This window comes from Myotis yumanensis, unplaced genomic scaffold, assembly GCF_028538775.1.
Source record: "Myotis yumanensis isolate MYYU_CA2020_CCGP unplaced genomic scaffold, mMyoYum1.0.hap1 SCAF_1, whole genome shotgun sequence".
NCBI classification, from domain to species: domain Eukaryota; kingdom Metazoa; phylum Chordata; class Mammalia; order Chiroptera; family Vespertilionidae; genus Myotis; species Myotis yumanensis.
In genome coordinates, this window is record NW_027223752.1 from 52,028,196 (window position 1) to 52,044,852 (window position 16,657).

The 16,657-nt window shown below is 41.9% G+C and overlaps 1 protein-coding gene across 6 annotated transcripts in view; it reads left to right on the plus strand.

The window, feature by feature from the left end:
- CSNK1G1 (casein kinase 1 gamma 1) overlaps positions 1 to 16,657 on the plus strand; it is a 164,318-nt gene that overhangs the window by 123,361 nt on the left and 24,300 nt on the right. For 5 of the 6 annotated variants that reach the window (XR_011472207.1, XM_070421106.1, XM_070421148.1 and 2 more), the window contains exons 7-10: positions 1,818 to 1,903; positions 6,550 to 6,634; positions 6,909 to 7,057; positions 7,916 to 8,020. Coding sequence is in view for 5 of the 6 variants with exons in the window: in XM_070421106.1 (XP_070277207.1) it covers positions 1,818 to 1,903; positions 6,550 to 6,634; positions 6,909 to 7,057; positions 7,916 to 8,020 (425 nt within the window). In the remaining variant the exon portion in view is untranslated. The remainder of the gene's footprint in view (positions 1 to 1,817; positions 1,904 to 6,549; positions 6,635 to 6,908; positions 7,058 to 7,915; positions 8,021 to 16,657) is intronic. The other variant, XM_070421138.1, reaches the window with a different exon arrangement.

Sequence of the window (16,657 nt, forward strand, 5' to 3'; positions counted from 1 at the left end):
TTTCTGTAGGGCTGATCAATATTGAAAATGTGGAGAGTTTCGCCCTCTTGTGCTCAACTAACTAAAGTGCAGCCATTTATCCAGTGAATTTTTTTATTACCAAGGGGCCTCTTGTTACAGGAAGTGAATATAAAAATGGAGAGCTGATGAGTAGGTGTGATGTAGTGTGAGAAACTGCAGGGTGTGATTTCTCTATCTGCCCTGATTTCTGGGAGGCCTCGATTGAACCTGCCTCCTCTTTTTTAAATTTGTTTTATCTTTAAGTTCTGTTAACAAACTCTGCTTTTGTGTAATGGCTTTTTGTTTTCAATTGCGAATAAAATTTATTGCAAACTTCAGGCAAGCCAGTAGACAAAAGCTCCTGGTTTATTTTATTCTTTTTAAGATCATTTCAATTGATGTACTCAATTTTATGTTATTTTTATATCTCATCAGGGTGCCTTTAGTGACCACCTTTCCGAAAACCTCCTTCCCATTAGTGACCCCCTTTCCTAAAGCTGCCTTCAAACAGCAAAAATTAGAAAGTTTCCTTTTCTTTGTTTTTCTCTTTTGAGGAGTACTATTCACGCTTTTTCATGCAAATTTCCCATGATTGGTGGCGGCATTTAAACACGTTGTGCTGTGGTATTTTGAGTTAGTTGAATAGCTTTCCCAGCCTCCTTGACTCCTGGGTTTTACTTTCTGCACAGTGAAAGCAGTCAAATGTAAGGTAGCCCCTTAGTCTTGCTTCTATAATTTTTTAAAATATATTTTATTGATTTTTTACAGAGAGGAAGGGAGAGAGATAGTTAGAAACATCGATGAGAGAGAAACATCGATCAGCTGCCTCCTGCACACCCCCCACTGGGGATGTGCCCGCAACCCAGGTACATGCCCTTGACTGGAATCGAACCTGGGACCTTTCAGTCCGCAGGCCAACGCTCTATCCACTGAGCCAAACCGGTTTCGGCTGTAATTTTTTTATAAAGCCCTAAACTTGATTCTGAAAAATAAACACATAAAATGTCTCCGATGAACCATAATTGGCAAATTAGAAATGGAGGTGTATACTACTTAAATTCAGTATGACAACCAAAGGTGGAATAGGATGTTTTCTGAGATGAAGTTATAATTTTTTATTAACTATTCTGCAGTTCTTTACCATTTTAATCATTACAGTTAAAAGAAAGAAAAAAAAAACCCCAGCAATTTGTCTTATATATATGCTCCCAGAATGCTGGAATCCTATAAGGTGCCATACAGGGCACCTTAGTAATTTTTCTTAAGGTAGTTATAGAACATAGTACAAATAGAATGGAGCTGAGAGATTATACATTGATGTTCTATTATATGAAGTTAAAATTTGATATTAATTTTTATGACAAAAAGCACTAGCCATGTATGCTAGGCATTCTGCAGCTTGTGTCTTCACAGGCCTACCCAAAATGGATGGTTTCAGCAGCTTCAGCTGCTAGTCTGCTGCTCACCTTCTCTGATGGTAACCAAGGATAATTATAGCCCATACACTGAAAATAATGTTTCATTTAAGATATCTTCCTTTCAGGAAGCTGACAGCATTGAATGAGGGGTGGTTACTCACTGTTCAGTAATTTGGACTTGATTTTAGTTTAGGATTTGCTCTTTTCTCTTAATACTTCTAGGTAGAGGAGCACACATTGTTTTTCTGTCTTGAACTAAAATACTATCCCTGATTTAGATAAAGAATTAATAAGCGAGACTTTCCAGAGCAGAAGAGTTACTGAACGGACTGCTTGGTTTTAAGGGCCTTTCTACTTTATTAACTATAAATGTAATGTGTGATCTGTCTTCCCTTTTAGAGCAAAGCCGGAGGGATGATTTGGAAGCTCTGGGCCATATGTTCATGTATTTCCTTCGAGGCAGCCTGCCCTGGCAAGGACTCAAGGTATCCTTGAAAGTGCTCAGTGGAGGACTTTGTTTCAATACTCAGTTGGTAATGAAGGGGTTGCTGATTTGATGTCTGCAAGAAGCACAAAGGGGAATGATTGGCTAGAGAGATGAGAAGCAAGGACTGGTTACATTAGTCTATATTGTAAATGCTCACCTGGGCTTTGGAAGCTCTGTTTTGCTACCATTTGTCTTCTTCCCCATCTGAATCCTTCTTCCTTGTTTTTGGATTTTCCATAATCTCTTCCCTTGTTCCCTCCCAGCCTTGGCAGTGCTGCTTTCCTCTCTGTCAGTATGCCTCTTCCACTACCATTATGTAGCAAGATGAGTGTTCCCAGTGTGTTGGGGAATTTCTGGAACAAATTGGTGACAGCAGCTGCTATACATTTTACCAGTAAGGCCAGCAGGGCTGGGTGTGTCCCTAAGAGGAACTGGAAATATTTGTTCATCCTATATAAGCTGAGTGCTCACCTAAACGAAAACAAAAATCCAGGTTTAATGTTGCTGTTCAAGTGTTTTATTGAATAAATGCCTATGCAGACAATAGTCATTCCTTGTGAACCATGTAGTTTAAATAGCCTTCTTTTGGTAGGTGTCAATACAGTACATTTCTATTAGAGTTAATTATCCTATCTAATAAAAGAGAAACATGGTAATTAGCCATACCTCCGCTACCCTTCCCATTGGCTAATCAGTGAGATATGCAAATTAACTGCTAACCAAGATGGCGGCCGGCAGCCATGCACTGAAGCGAACAGGAGGCTTGCTTGCTCCAGTGACGGAGGAAGCCAGGTTCCCTGCCTGCCTTGCCGGCCTCTCAGCTGCAACTCTAAGCAACTATGTTACAAATATAGAAGCTAAACAAAACCCCAGAAACCTGCTTTAGTCAGCCGGGCTTCAGCCAGCAGGACCGCAACATTGTTTCAAATACAGAAGGTAAACAAAGGCCAGAAACCTGCTTTCAGCAGCCGAGGCATCAGAGCTGGAGCCGAGCCTCAGCGCTAAAGCTGGCCCAGAATAAAAAAGAAAAGAAAAAAAGGACAGGTTTTGAGCTTCAGGCACCCGCCAGCCTGAAAACGGCCCTCAGCCCCTCAGCCAGACTGGCCAGGCACCCCAGTGGGGACCCCCACTCTGAAGGGGGTGTGACCAGATGCAAACAGCCATCATCCCCTCACCCAGGCTGGCCAGGCACCCAAGCGGGACACCCACCCTGATCCAGGACACCCTTCAGGGCAAACCAGCCAGCCCCCACCCGTGCACCAGGCCTCTATCCTATAAAGTAAAAGGGTAATATGCCTCCCAGCACCGGGATCAGCGGAGCCGCGAGGCCTCCCGAATCCGGGATCAGCGTGACAGGGGGCAGTGACCAAACTCCCTGATCGCCCTGCGGCTCTGTGTGTGACAGGGGGCGGGGCCACAACCTCCCTATTCGCCCTGCTCTGTTCGTGACAGGGGAAGGCGCCCCAACCCCCTGGTCAGCCCTGCTCTGTGCCTGACAGGGGGGAGCTCCCCAACCCCCTGATCGCCCTGAGGTTCTGTGTGTGACAGGGTGCGGAGCCCCAAACCCCTCCCCCAAATGGACCCTGCTCTGTGTGTGACGGGGTAGAGCCATAACCTCCCCATTGGCCCTGCCCTGAGTGTGACAGTGGCGGCGCCCCAACCCCCTGATCGGCCCTGCTCTGTAGGTAATAGAGGGCAGCACCCCAACCCCCTGATCCGCCCTGCTCTGTGTGTGACAGGGGGCGGTGCCCCAACTCCCCTATTTGCCCTGCTCTGTGCCTGACAGGGGGGAGCTCCCCAACCCCCTGATCGGCCCTGCTCTGTGCGTGACGGGGTGGCGCCACAACCTCCCCATCAACCCTGCCTTCAGTGTGACGGGGGCGGTGCCCCAACCCCTCAATCAGCCCTATCTTGAGCGTGACTAGGGGTGGTATCGCAACCTCCCGATCCGCCCTGCTCTGTGCATGACAGGGGGTGGCGCCCCAACTCCCCAATCAGCCCTGCTCTGAGCCCGACCAGGGGCTGTACCTAGGGATTGGGCCTGCCCTCTGCCACCCAGGAGCAGGCCTAAGCCAGCAGGTCGTTATCTCCCAAGGGGTCCCAGACTTCAAGAGGGCACAGGCCGGGCTGAGGGACCTCCCCACCCCCCTCACCCCCCGAGTGCACAAATTTTTGTGCACCGGGCCTCTAGTCTATAATAATAAAAGCATAATATGCTAATTAGACCAGATGTCCTTCCAAACGACCTTCCAGATGAAGCAGGGGCTGCGAGGGAAGCCTGGGTCCCGGGTGCCAGAGGGAAGCTGATGCCAGCAGCTAGGAGAAGGAAGGCCTACTCTTGCATGAATTTCATGCATTGGGCCTCTAGTTAATTATAAATATAACCATTATAATGACTGTGCCTTTGGCTGTAGACAAGACAATGCTAAGCTTCTAACCCAGCCGTGGGCAAACTACGGCCCGCGGGCCGGATCCGGCCCGTTTGAAATGAATAAAACTAAAAAAAAAAAAAGACCGGACCCTTTTATGTAATGATGTTTACTTTGAATTTATATTAGTTCACACAAACATTCCATCCATGCTTTTGTTCTGGCCCTCCCTCCGGTCCAGTTTAAGAACCCATTGTGGCCCTCGAGTCAAAAAGTTTGCCCACCCCTTTAACCCATGCTAAATCCCACTAGTTAGTTAAATGTGAGATATATTTTTGAGCTGTAAATTATAACAACATTGGCTCAGTGGATAGAGCATTGGCCTGCGGACTGAAGGGTCCCAGGTTCGATTCCTGTCAAGGGCACATGCCTGGGTTGCAGGCTCTATCACCAGTAGGGGGCATGCAGGAGGCTGCTGATCAATGATTCTCTCTCATTGATACTTCTATCTCTCTCTACCTTTCCCTGCCTCTGAAATCATTAAAAAATATATTTTTAAAAATTATATCAATGTGTTAGTATGGAAAGAAACGTAATCAGTAGCTTTGGATACTTCACCACCCCAAGAGGGCAGAATGGTTGATTTGCTGTGTCCTAGAACATGGTCCTGAAAAGTAAGGTTTCTACTTCCCTTTGGGAAGATACTTCTTTTCCCTTAACTTCCTCTAATATCTCCTCCATGGTCTTCTAGTCATATATATCTTCTCATTAATATTGACAGTTGTCAAATAGTTTCACATCCTATTTGCTCATTATGTAGCCAAACAATGCATTCATATGCTAGTATGTATTTTATTAATTGCTTCTTGAAACTTTCTCACAGCCCATAAATCATTTTAGTGATAGTTATAGATCTAAAATTTTTCCAATTTACTTTAGAACATTATTGCTTAAAGCTGGGTACAGCAGGCCAGGTAGAGCCTCAAGAGACTGCCTTGAGCCAGTACCGGTTTGGCTCAGTGGATGGAGCGTCTGCCTGCGGACTGAAGGGTCCCAGGTTCGATTCCGGTCAAGGGCATGTACCTGGGTTGTGGACACATCCCCAGTAGGAGGTGTGCAGGAGGCAGCTGATTGATGTTGCTCTCTCACTGACGTTTCTAACTCTCTGTCTCTCTCCCTTCCTCTCTGTAAAAAATCAATAAAATATATTTAAAAAAAAAACAAAAAACAAAAGAGACTGCCTTGAGACCACATTATCGGTCCAAGCTCCAGGAGCCCTCTGTCTATAGTCCTGAGCAAACCAGACTTGTCTGCTTTGAGCCACTGACATATATCAAACCTATCTGTTAGCCATGCCTATATCATAGATAACATTTTTTCCCTCTGGAACCTCACTGTAGAAACACATTGTTTTCTATTTCTTGTTTTTTTTCAGTAAGTATGATATAGAGTCATTTATCTATCTGTCCCCACTTGGATTTAGGAGTATTTTTAATCTTATCATAGAGCTGATCTAAGGAGGGGAATACTGAATCATTTTTTTTAAATTGATTCCAGCCCTAACTGGTTTGGCTCAGTGGATAGAGCGTTGGCTTGCGGACTGAAGGGTCCCAGGTTCGATTCCGGTCAAGGGCATGTACCTTGGTTGCGGGCACAACCCCAGTAGGGAGTGTGCAGGAGGCAGCTGATTGATGTTTCTAACTCTCTATCCCTCTCCCTTTCTCTCTGTAAAAAATATCAATAAAATATATTTAAAAAATAAATAAATAAAATTGACTCCAGAGAGAGGAAGAGGGAGAGAGAAACATCTACTGGTTGCTTCCTGCACATGGATCGAACCCACAATCTGGTCATGTGCTCTGACCAGGAACCGAATCCATCACCTTTTGGTGTATGGGATGACACTCCAACCAGCTGAGCCATGCCAGCCATGGCAAGGCTGAATCACTTTTGATCCCCAGTGGCCCTGGGAGATTACTAAGCTTCTTCAATTCTGAAAATATTGCTACATGGTATTTTTATCTTCTTATTCTGGGCACTTGTCTCATTGATGGTGTTTATCTGAGACTACTAAATATATTTTCAAGTAAATGTTCTGGAACCCTGCAGATGTTATGTACATATTTAAATACATCATCTCTACTACATTTCTTATTAATGTTAGAAAAATAATTAAGAAAAATACCTAATAAATCCTGCCAATTTGAGTGAAACAACCATTCTGTTCCCAAACATACTAGATCTCTTTCCAAATAACTTTTTTTACTCTCTGCAGGCTGATACATTAAAAGAGAGATATCAAAAAATTGGTGACACCAAAAGGAATACTCCCATTGAAGCACTCTGTGAAAACTTTCCAGGTGAGATGCTAAAAGGACACTCCAGCGAATGTGAATAAAGCTTTCAAGTAGGTGAAGATTATGACTTGGGATCTCTAGATAAAGGTGCTCCCCAGAAAAAAACTTAGTTTCTTTTATTGTTATTTAGCTCAAGATAGGTGATGTCACTTTCATTTGGTCCATAAAGAAAACACTGTGTCAAATAGTCTGTACAATATTCCTTGCTTGGCCCAGAGCTTCTGCGCATGCGAAGCATCTGGTTAATGAGCGTGGCCTTTCACCTCTTTCCTAACAGAGGAGATGGCAACCTACCTGCGATATGTCAGGCGATTAGACTTCTTTGAAAAACCTGACTATGAGTACTTACGGACCCTCTTCACAGACCTCTTTGAAAGGAAAGGTTACACCTTTGACTACGCCTACGATTGGGTCGGGAGGCCTATTGTGAGTATCCTTTTTATCTACCTCCTCACTTCAGACCAGCACTACCTCATCCCTTTCCTTGCCAGACTTTCTGCTTAAATCTATAGGGGGAAACATTTCTTTGACTGTAAACTTTACATTTACCAACGTTTTCAGGAAGATGCCATAGATTGCTCTTACTAGAGTTAGGAAGTAGGAGTTACTCCCTTATATGTTTTTAAGGTTATGACCAGTATGTCATAAGAGACCAGAAGTTAAGCCAGTTTTTTAAAAAATATATTTTTTTTATTGATTTCAGAGAGGAAGGGAGAGAGAATGATGAGAGAGAATCATTGATCGGCTGCCTCCTGCATGCCCCCTACTGGGGTTCAGGCCCACAACCGGCATGTGCTCTTGACTGGAATCAAGCCCAGGTCCCTTCAGTCTGCAGGCTGATGCTCTATCCACTGAGCCAAACTGGCCGGGGCATTAAGCCAGTTTTTAAGAAGAATTTTCATTTGAATGATACAGAAGCTGGTGCTACATAAGATGTTAAGGTGCTTGACTTCTGTAGGGTTGTAACCTAGCACCATAGGACACTTTTGAATTTGCTCTTCTGGCCAGGGGTCACAGGGCACGAGAGCATGCTAACAGACATCACCGCAGGATGTTTTTTTATTTTCAAAGGTAAGCTACTACTCTCCAATGAAGTATTGAGGACCAAGCTGCATCCCTTTTGCAGATAAGCAAACAGAGAAGACAAGAAGACCTTGAAATTGCCCTTGGTGGCTGAAAATAATAATTACTACTATTCTAGTAGAATTTGAATGATGCAGTCCTTTGCAGAGGCATTAAGTGGGACCTGTTTTCTCCATTTGACTTTGTGTTATATTTTTCCAGCCTACTCCAGTAGGGTCAGTTCATGTAGATTCTGGTGCATCTGCAATAACTCGAGAAAGCCACACACACAGGGATCGGCCATCACAACAGCCTCTGCGAAATCAGGTGTGTTGGACCTTCATTGTTTCAGACATTCCCTTTATTTGTGGCTAATGTTAACACCCAAATTCTTCAGCTTCTCTATTTAAGTGTATGTATTGAAATTAAAGACAAAGACCTTGCCAGTTTTCACTGGTATGGTGTGGCATTCTAGCATCCCTCAGAGTTTGTGTAATGGCACTGAGATGCAGCCAGGTGCCTTACAGTAAGCATCCACTCTAGAGAATCTGGGCCTGTCGAATCTGTTGGCTGAAAGGACCTACTGGACATACAGGATGTACAGGCTAGCCCACTTGGGGTCTCATTGACACTCCAGTGTGTAGCTCTTGCCAATGCTGGTTTTTCCTTGCTGGTTAGGAAGGATGGGTAATTTGGACTTCCAGCTGCAACCTGGGAATGAACTGGCACCTCCACTCCACTCCTGTCCTTGTATTCAGGCTAACTCTAGAATTATGAAAGAAGACTCAGCTTTGCTTTAGGCCACTCCTCAGAAGGCCATGTCATCTCTTTTTCAATGCTCATGGTTTGGGAAACTAGTGGTCTGGATGAGAGGCTTCTCTTAGCCTTAAAGACAGAGGAGGCAAGCACATACACAAAAACAAATTGGACAACATTTAAAAAAAGGAGAAACTGATTGGGAAGTGAGTATAATGAATATCTTTATATCATAGTATATTGCTAAAAAATAAAATGCGGACTCCAGTAGGCAAATAAACAAAGAATAATAAATAAGTAAACATATACACGTGTGCATGCACACCCCCACACACATAATCATTAGCACCTATCAAATTAGCTTGTTTCCCTTCCTAACCTCACTTTTTTATATTCACAGATACTTTTACAATAAAATAACAACCACACTTACCATCTCACAAATGCAACTGTGCAAGAACATAGGTTAAAAATAGCATATAGAGCCGAAACCGGTTTGGCTCAGTGGATAGAGCGTCGGCCTGCGGACTGAAAGGTCCCAGGTTCGATTCCGGTCAAGGGCATGTACCTGGGTTGCGGGCACATCCCCAGTGGGAGATGTGCAGGAGGCAGCTGATCGATGTTTCTCTCTCATCGATGTTTCTAACTCTCTATCTCTCTCCCTTCTTCTCTGTAAAAAAATCAATAAAATATATTTTTTTAAAAAAATAGCATATAGAAATAATACATATGTACTCGTTACAGTGAAGTACATACAAAATATAGATAGACTCACCAATAAGTACATACTCTTGGCAGATGTGTGGCTTGGTGGTTAAGGAAAGTATAAAGGGAGGAAATTATGTATTAGATCGTAGGTAAGAAAAAAAGATGGGGTTTAGCAAACTCTGTACCCTAATTGGGTACATAGTTACATGCTTTGATCAAGGTAGTTGGCTAAGAATTGTATTTGACTGAATTCTGTTAACAACACAGTACTATTGACCTTTGTGGTTAGCCCTCTCTCTCCTGTCCCCTTTTTTAAAAAAAACATAGTTAAGTACACAGTTAAACTGACACTCTCATACATTGCTCTTCACTTTGCAAATTGTTACAAATACTCTAGAAAGTAATTTGATAAACTTACTGTCCTCCCTAATAGAATAATCTTTACTCTTGGAATCAATCACAATTAACCCAAAATATAGATTAAGTTTTGTGTATAAAACTGTCGCAATGTCATTTGAAGTAAAATTTTAGAAATGACCCACCTATCCAAGTATAAGGGAATATATGGATCCATCTCAAATCCTTTATCAAATACCCTGGGTTATAATAAAGTGACTTGTAAATATTATATAGTCACTTAAAAGAATATTTAGGAAAACTTGTAGCAATCTGAAAATGTTTATGGTTTGTATAAGGGGAAATCAAAATACTACATTAGAAGTGCCTCAAAATTTCCCCTCAGGGGAAGGGAAGATGAGAGAATCAGTGGGAAGAGATAATGCCAAAGTATTAACAGAATTAGTTTTGGAAGAGATAGTGTGGATATTTTTCTAAACTATTCTATAATGAAGTTATGTTACCGTATAATGAAAATGCATTTATTGAAATGTACCTTTAAAAAAGGAAAATGCATTTAAATAGAAAAGATATGGAAAAATAAATAAATTTAAGTAGTTAGTGAAGTCTAATCAACATATCTGCCTACTCATGTTTTTTTGAATATTTGAAAACTAAAACATGTGGGTCCCTTTGGTTTCCCTGGTCTTTTCTTCTTCAGTGAATTCATAATCAGGGCTGCTGTTTTGAATGGATTTTAAACATATGGGAACAAGAGATGGTTGAAAACTTAAATTGCCAGAGTAGAAAATGAGGTCATACCTAGTATCTGAGAAAGGACAGTGAATTTCAATGTACTTTTAACTGAAATGTCATTGAACTAGTGTATATCATTAGGAAATCTCATCTGAAAGGTGATAAACTTGGTTTTGAAGAGTTTAATCTGAAGATCTCTGATTTTCCCCCCTTGCAGGATTTGTAGAATCCCATGGCTGCTGAGGGATTGAATTTCCCCTTATTAATGCAAATTTTACACCTCCTTCCCAGCAGGATTCTGAATCCTTGCTGGGTAGAATTCTTTCTGCCCTGCGCACTGTGGGCAAATGGATTTCTAGTGTCTGTTAAGCCTTTACACTGTGTTTAGTTTGTGGTCTCATGTCTTATATTCCATCACTAGGGTTGTTTTCTTAGGCTTTTTTTTTTTTTAATTACAGCTAAATAAGTCCCTTTTATGAGTTTAGGGAATGAAAGCAGTATGATTTTTTATACTGATTCGCTTCAAGTTTTGAAATCAGCAAAAGAAGAAAATAAAATCTCTCCTTGAGATCGAAAGATATTAACTTTACTTTAAAGGTGACAATGAATATGTTTTTCAGCAACTTTGACTCAGTAAATCTGAGGACCTACTATGTGAAAGTATGTCCTGGGGATACCAGGGTAAGAAGGGTCCTTGTCCTCAAAGAACAGACAAGCAGATAAGCCAAGGAGCCAGATAACTATAACAGAAGGCAGAACAGATAAGGTTCCCAAGTCACAAATTAGCATCATCAGGAGTTGGAAAAAGGAGACATTTTATCCAGTCTGAGCATGACAAAGAGTTTCATGAAAGAAGCTGTAGTTGATATGCTCTTAGGAGAATTAAGTGGAAATGAAAGAGTTATTTCAAGCAAAGAGGGAAATACGAGGAACAGCACATTATCTAGTTCCATTCTGCTATATATATGGTGTGATTAAGGAGACAGGCTAGGAAAGTAGGTTGGAGCCATTTAATGAAGCTCCTGGAATGCTGGGCTGTGGTAAGGATTAAGTACTAACGGTTTGAACAATCAGATGACAATGAGCTCCCTTGAGAGATAAGGGGCCGTTGCTGGCCTGTAGTAGAAAAGTGATACAGGGATATAACCTACCAGAATTAGCAGCCCACATGTATGTCAGGGTTGAGGGGAGAAGGATGAGTCAGAGCTGTTTCTGAGGTTTCAAGCCTGGATATCTAGGAGGGTGGTGATACTATGTCTAGAAATGGGAAAGTTGGGGGAGAAACTTATTTTGGGTTGAATTTAGGCATCTTTTTTTTAAAAAAAAAATATTGAATTCAGAGAGGAAGATGGAAACATCAATGATGAGCGAGAATCATTGATTGGCTGCCTCTTGCACAACCCCTACTAGGGATCGAGCCCACAACCTGGGCATGTGCCCTCGACTGGACTCAAACCTGGGACCCTTCAGTCTGCAGATCGACGCTGTATCTACTAAGCCAAACCAGCTGGGGTGAATTTAGGCGTCTTAAGTTTGAAATACTAGCAGTGCATTCCAGCTGAAGATGGGTAATAGGCAGAGGATGGCTCTTGAAAGAAAACCAGAGAGCTATTTGGGAATCAAGGCATGGACGTGACATTGATGATAATGCCTAAAGAGCCTCTTTTTCTGGGTAAATCTGCCCATCAATTGTGTGGTAGAGGAGTGAGCATGGGGGTTAACAGGCTCTGCTTGGTCCCATACTTAGAGTAGGAGGATAAAGTGGAAGAGCTCAGAACTTGATTGTAGCTTATCCCAAGACTGTGGCCATAACAGCGGTTCTCAACCTGTGGGTCGCGACCCCTTTGGCGGTCAAACGACCCTTTCACAGGGGTTGCCTAAGACCATCCTGCATATCAGATATTTACATTACGATTCATAACAGTAGCAACATTACAGTTATGAAGTAGCAACGAAAATAATTTTGTGGTTGGGTCACAACACGAGGAACTGTATTTAAAGGGCCAGAAGGTTGAGAACCACTGCCATAGACTATTTAACCTTTTGGGGGCCTCTCTCAAAGGCTTAAAGGCAGAGATTTTTTGTTGTTTTATTTGCTACTATATCTCTAATACATAAAACAATGCCTGGAATTGTAGGCACTTAGTAATTGAATGAATGAATGAGAAGCAGAAATTAATTAAATTAGATATTTGTTTAAAATATAGATTTTTATTTAATTTCCCATGAAAAATAAATTTGAAACTTTTCTTCCTATATGTTTTCTATTTCTAAAAAGAGGTATTCTGCCTCACTTGGTAGCCAGAACAGGGCTGGATTATATGCTCAAGGGAAAGGGTTTATAAAAACACAGCAGGTTCTTGCTGCAAAATAAGCTCAGGCATTTGTGTTAGTTCTCCATCACAACGAGAATTTTCAGGGAGAAATTGCTTTGCTGGTTGTAGGTATATTGACTTGAGTACTCTTTGGTTCCTAGGTGCACTAATAGATCCCAAATCGAGCCTGCAACCCAGGCTTGTGCCCTGACTGGGAATCAAACCGTGACCTTCTGGTTCATGGTTCGATGCTCAACCACTGAGCCACATCGACTGAGCTATTAAAATAGTTTTAAAAGACAAATCCAACAGTGGTTGAATGTCAACCCAGGGCACATGCTGGGGGTTGCAGGCTCGATCCCCAGTAGGGGGAGTGCAGAAGGCAGCCAATTGATGATTCTCTCTCATCGTTGATGTTTCTCTCCTTCCTCTCTCTGAAATCAATAAATACTTATTTTTTAAGATTGTTTTTTTAAAAAAACTTTTAATATCAGATGCTTAAGAACATTTTTTGAACATTCATTTTACCTGGCTAGAAAACTAATTAAATCATGAGGTTGTATAGAATAAATGTTTCTAAAAGCTAGATCCAGTCAGAAAGATCCCAGTGGGTTACATGGAATAACCTCTGCCTGGCATAGGAAAATCTGTTAAATACCAGAGGCCCGGTACACGAATTCGTGCACCAGTGGGGTCCCTCGGCCTGGCCTGCGGGATCAGGCTGAAACTGGCTCTCTGACATCCCCTGAGGGGTCCCAGATTGCAAGAGGGCACAGGCCAGGCCGAGGGACCCCACCAGTGCATGATTGGGGCCGGGGAGGGACGTGGGAGGTTAGCCAGCTGGCGAGGAGCCACAGGAGGGCTCCAGGGTGTGTCTGGCCTGTCTCACTCAGTCCTGATCAGCCGGACCCCAGCAGCAAGCTAACCTACTGCTTAGTGGTCAGTGCACGTCATAGTGGCTATTCGATTGCCCCCTAGTGGTCAGTGCACATCATAGCGAGCGAGTGGTTGAGTGGCCTTAGCATATCATTAGCATATTACACTTTGATTGGTTGAACAGCCAACTGGATGATCTGACACTTAGTATATAGGCTTTTATTATATAGGATAGAATGTTGCATTAACTAGCCCAGCCGGCATGGCTCAGTGGTCATTGAGCATCACCCTATGAACCAGGAGATCACGGTTCAGTTCCCAGTCAGGGCAAATGCCCGGGTTGCAGGCTTGATCCCCCGTGTTAGCACGTGCAGGAGGCAGCCGACCAATGATTCTCTCTCATCATTGGTGTTTCTCTCTCTCTCTCTCTCTCCCTTCCTCTCTGAAATCAATAAAAAAAAATTTTTTAAATATTGCATTCACTAGGATGTACAGGCTTCCTGCTTTTTCAGAACTTTAAGCATTTTCATCATTTCCTTAATAGAAGAAGCTTAATAGAAGGAAATTTTTGTTAAAGTATGTATTTAAATAACCTTGCCAACTTTTTTTTAATATATTTTATTGATTTTTTACAGAGAGGAAGGGAGAGGGATAGAAAGTTAGAAACATCGATGAGAGAGAAACATCGATCACTGCCTCCTGCACATCCCCGGTGGGATGTGCCCACAACCAAGGTACATGCCCTTGACCGAATTGAACCTGGGACCCTTGAGTCCACAGGCCGACGCTCTATCCACTGAGCCAAACCGGTTAGGGCACCTTGCCTACTTTTTTTCATTTCATATCTAAGGTTTATTATATTCCCAAAGTTTATTAAGGGGCTTCCTTTGCCATTCTTCCTGCCCCATTCTTTTTTTTCTCAGCTTACCCCCACTACATTAAAAAAAAATTTTATCTTGGAAGTGTCGTAAGAGAGAATATATAATCTAGTGTATTTGTTGCTAACCTTTGGTACTGTTCAGTCTCTATTCTTGTTTATTATAGTTGAAGACTATAAAATGAGGTCTAGAAGACTGGCAAGGGAGGCCAAAATGTTCTGTGTAGATGGCAACTTTTAACATATTATGGGAGCAGTAAAGTGAAGTAGATAAAATTCTTTGTTAATGTAATAAAAACTAATTTTTCAAAATACCTTTATGTAAAGAATAGGATTGAGTGATTTGTTTGCTACACAGGAGAAAGTTGTTTTGCCTGCCTTTGCTTCAGAATAGTATCTTTGTCTCCAATAAGAATTTGAGCCCTAGGCAGTTTGGCTCAGTGGATAGAGTGTCAGCCTGCAGAATGAAGGGTCCCAGGTTCCATTCTGGTCAAGGGCACATGCCTGGGTTGCTGGCTTGGTCCCCAATGGCGAGTGTTCAAGAGGCAGCTGATCGGTGATTCTCATCATTGATATTTCTATCTCTCTCTCCCTCTCCCTTCCTCTCTCTAAAATAAATAAAAACATTTAAAAAAATAAAATAAAAGGCAAAACAGAGCATTCATGAGAGAAGTAATTGCATTGAACATGTATCATAGAACTCAAAACAACACCCAATGGATTATAAATGTCTTGATATTTTTAAGCATTTAAATTTTTTGAGAATTGAAAGTTCTGTATAGTAATTTAGACGTTTTAGTATTCTTCAGTATTAAAAAAAAATAAAAAAGTTGTAGAGAGAACTGAAGAAGCTATTACTAATAGATATTAGTTAGAGATATTACTTATAATATTAGAAGAACAGATTTGTCCCCAAAGCTCTAGTAGTGAGAATAAATGAGACTAAGTTCTCTGAGGATATGGATACTGCCAATAAGTTATATAAAATAGTTGATTGTGTTATAAACCAGTCTTATTTTGGAAAATGAAACATCTGAACCTCTGTTGATAGAAATAATTGGAGGAGGTAGGTATATTTTGGGTAGCTTTTGATTCTCTCGAATGTGAAGCAGTATAAAACTAATCCCCTCTTTTATATGAGTATATAACAAGCAGATTAATACAGCTGCCTTCTTACAGAATATGCTCATTCCCTGAGGAACATCAGAAATCATGGCCAGGCCCTAGCTGGTTTTGCTTAGTGGATAGAGCTTCAGACTGCGGACTGAAGGGTCCCAGGTTCAATTCCAGTCAAGGGTACATGCCTGGGTTGTTAGCTCGGGAGGCAGCCAGTCAATGATTCTCTCTCACCATTGATGTTTCTATCTCTCTCTCCCTCTCCCTTTCTCTCTGAATCAATAAAAAATATATATTTTTTAAAAATCACGCTCAGGCCCTGACCGGTTTGGCTCAGTGGATAGAGCGTCGGCCTGCGGACTCAAGGGTCCCAGGTTCAATTCCGGTCAAGGGCATGTACCTTGGTTGCAGGCAAATCCCCAGTGGGGAGTGTGCAGGAGGCAGCTGATCGATGTTTCTAACTCTCTATCCCTCTCCCTTCCTTTCTGTAAAAAATCAATGAAATATATATTTTTTAAAAATCACAGTAAGGATCCTTTATATACTGTTCCCCATATGACTTCATGTTCCATCAGCAAAGAAGATGAGTAAGTTATAGCTTGTATGTGAGGCTTTAAAAATAATAATAAAAGCCTTTTGGTGACTTATAGGTGAGCTTTAACTCTTGACAACAGAAAGGGGAGAGTGAACATGGAGCCTTAAACCACTACTTTGTCACTCTTCCTTTGCTTTTTTTTTTTTTAATTAAATCTTTATTGTTCAGATTATTACATTGGTTCCTCTTTTTCCCCACCATAACTCCCCTCCACCAAGTTCCCACCCCACCCTCAGCCCTCACTCCCCACCCACTGTCCTCATCCATAGGTGCACGATTATTGTCCAATCTCTTCCCGCACCCCCCATACCCCTTTCCCCCCCCAAGAATAGTCAGTCCATTCCCTTTATATGTTGCTGATTCTCTTGCAATCACCAGTTCATACTGTTCATCTGATTATTTATACACTTGATTTTTAGATTCACTTGTTGATAGATGTGTATTTGTTGTTCATAGTTTGTATCTTTACCTTTTTCTTCTTCCTCCTCCTCTTAAAGGATACCTTTCAGCATTTCATATAATACTGGTTTGGTGGTGATGAACTCCTTTAGCTTTTTCTTATCTGTGAAGCTCTTTATCTGACCTTCACTTCTGAATGATAGCTTTGCTGGATAAAGTAATCTTGGTTG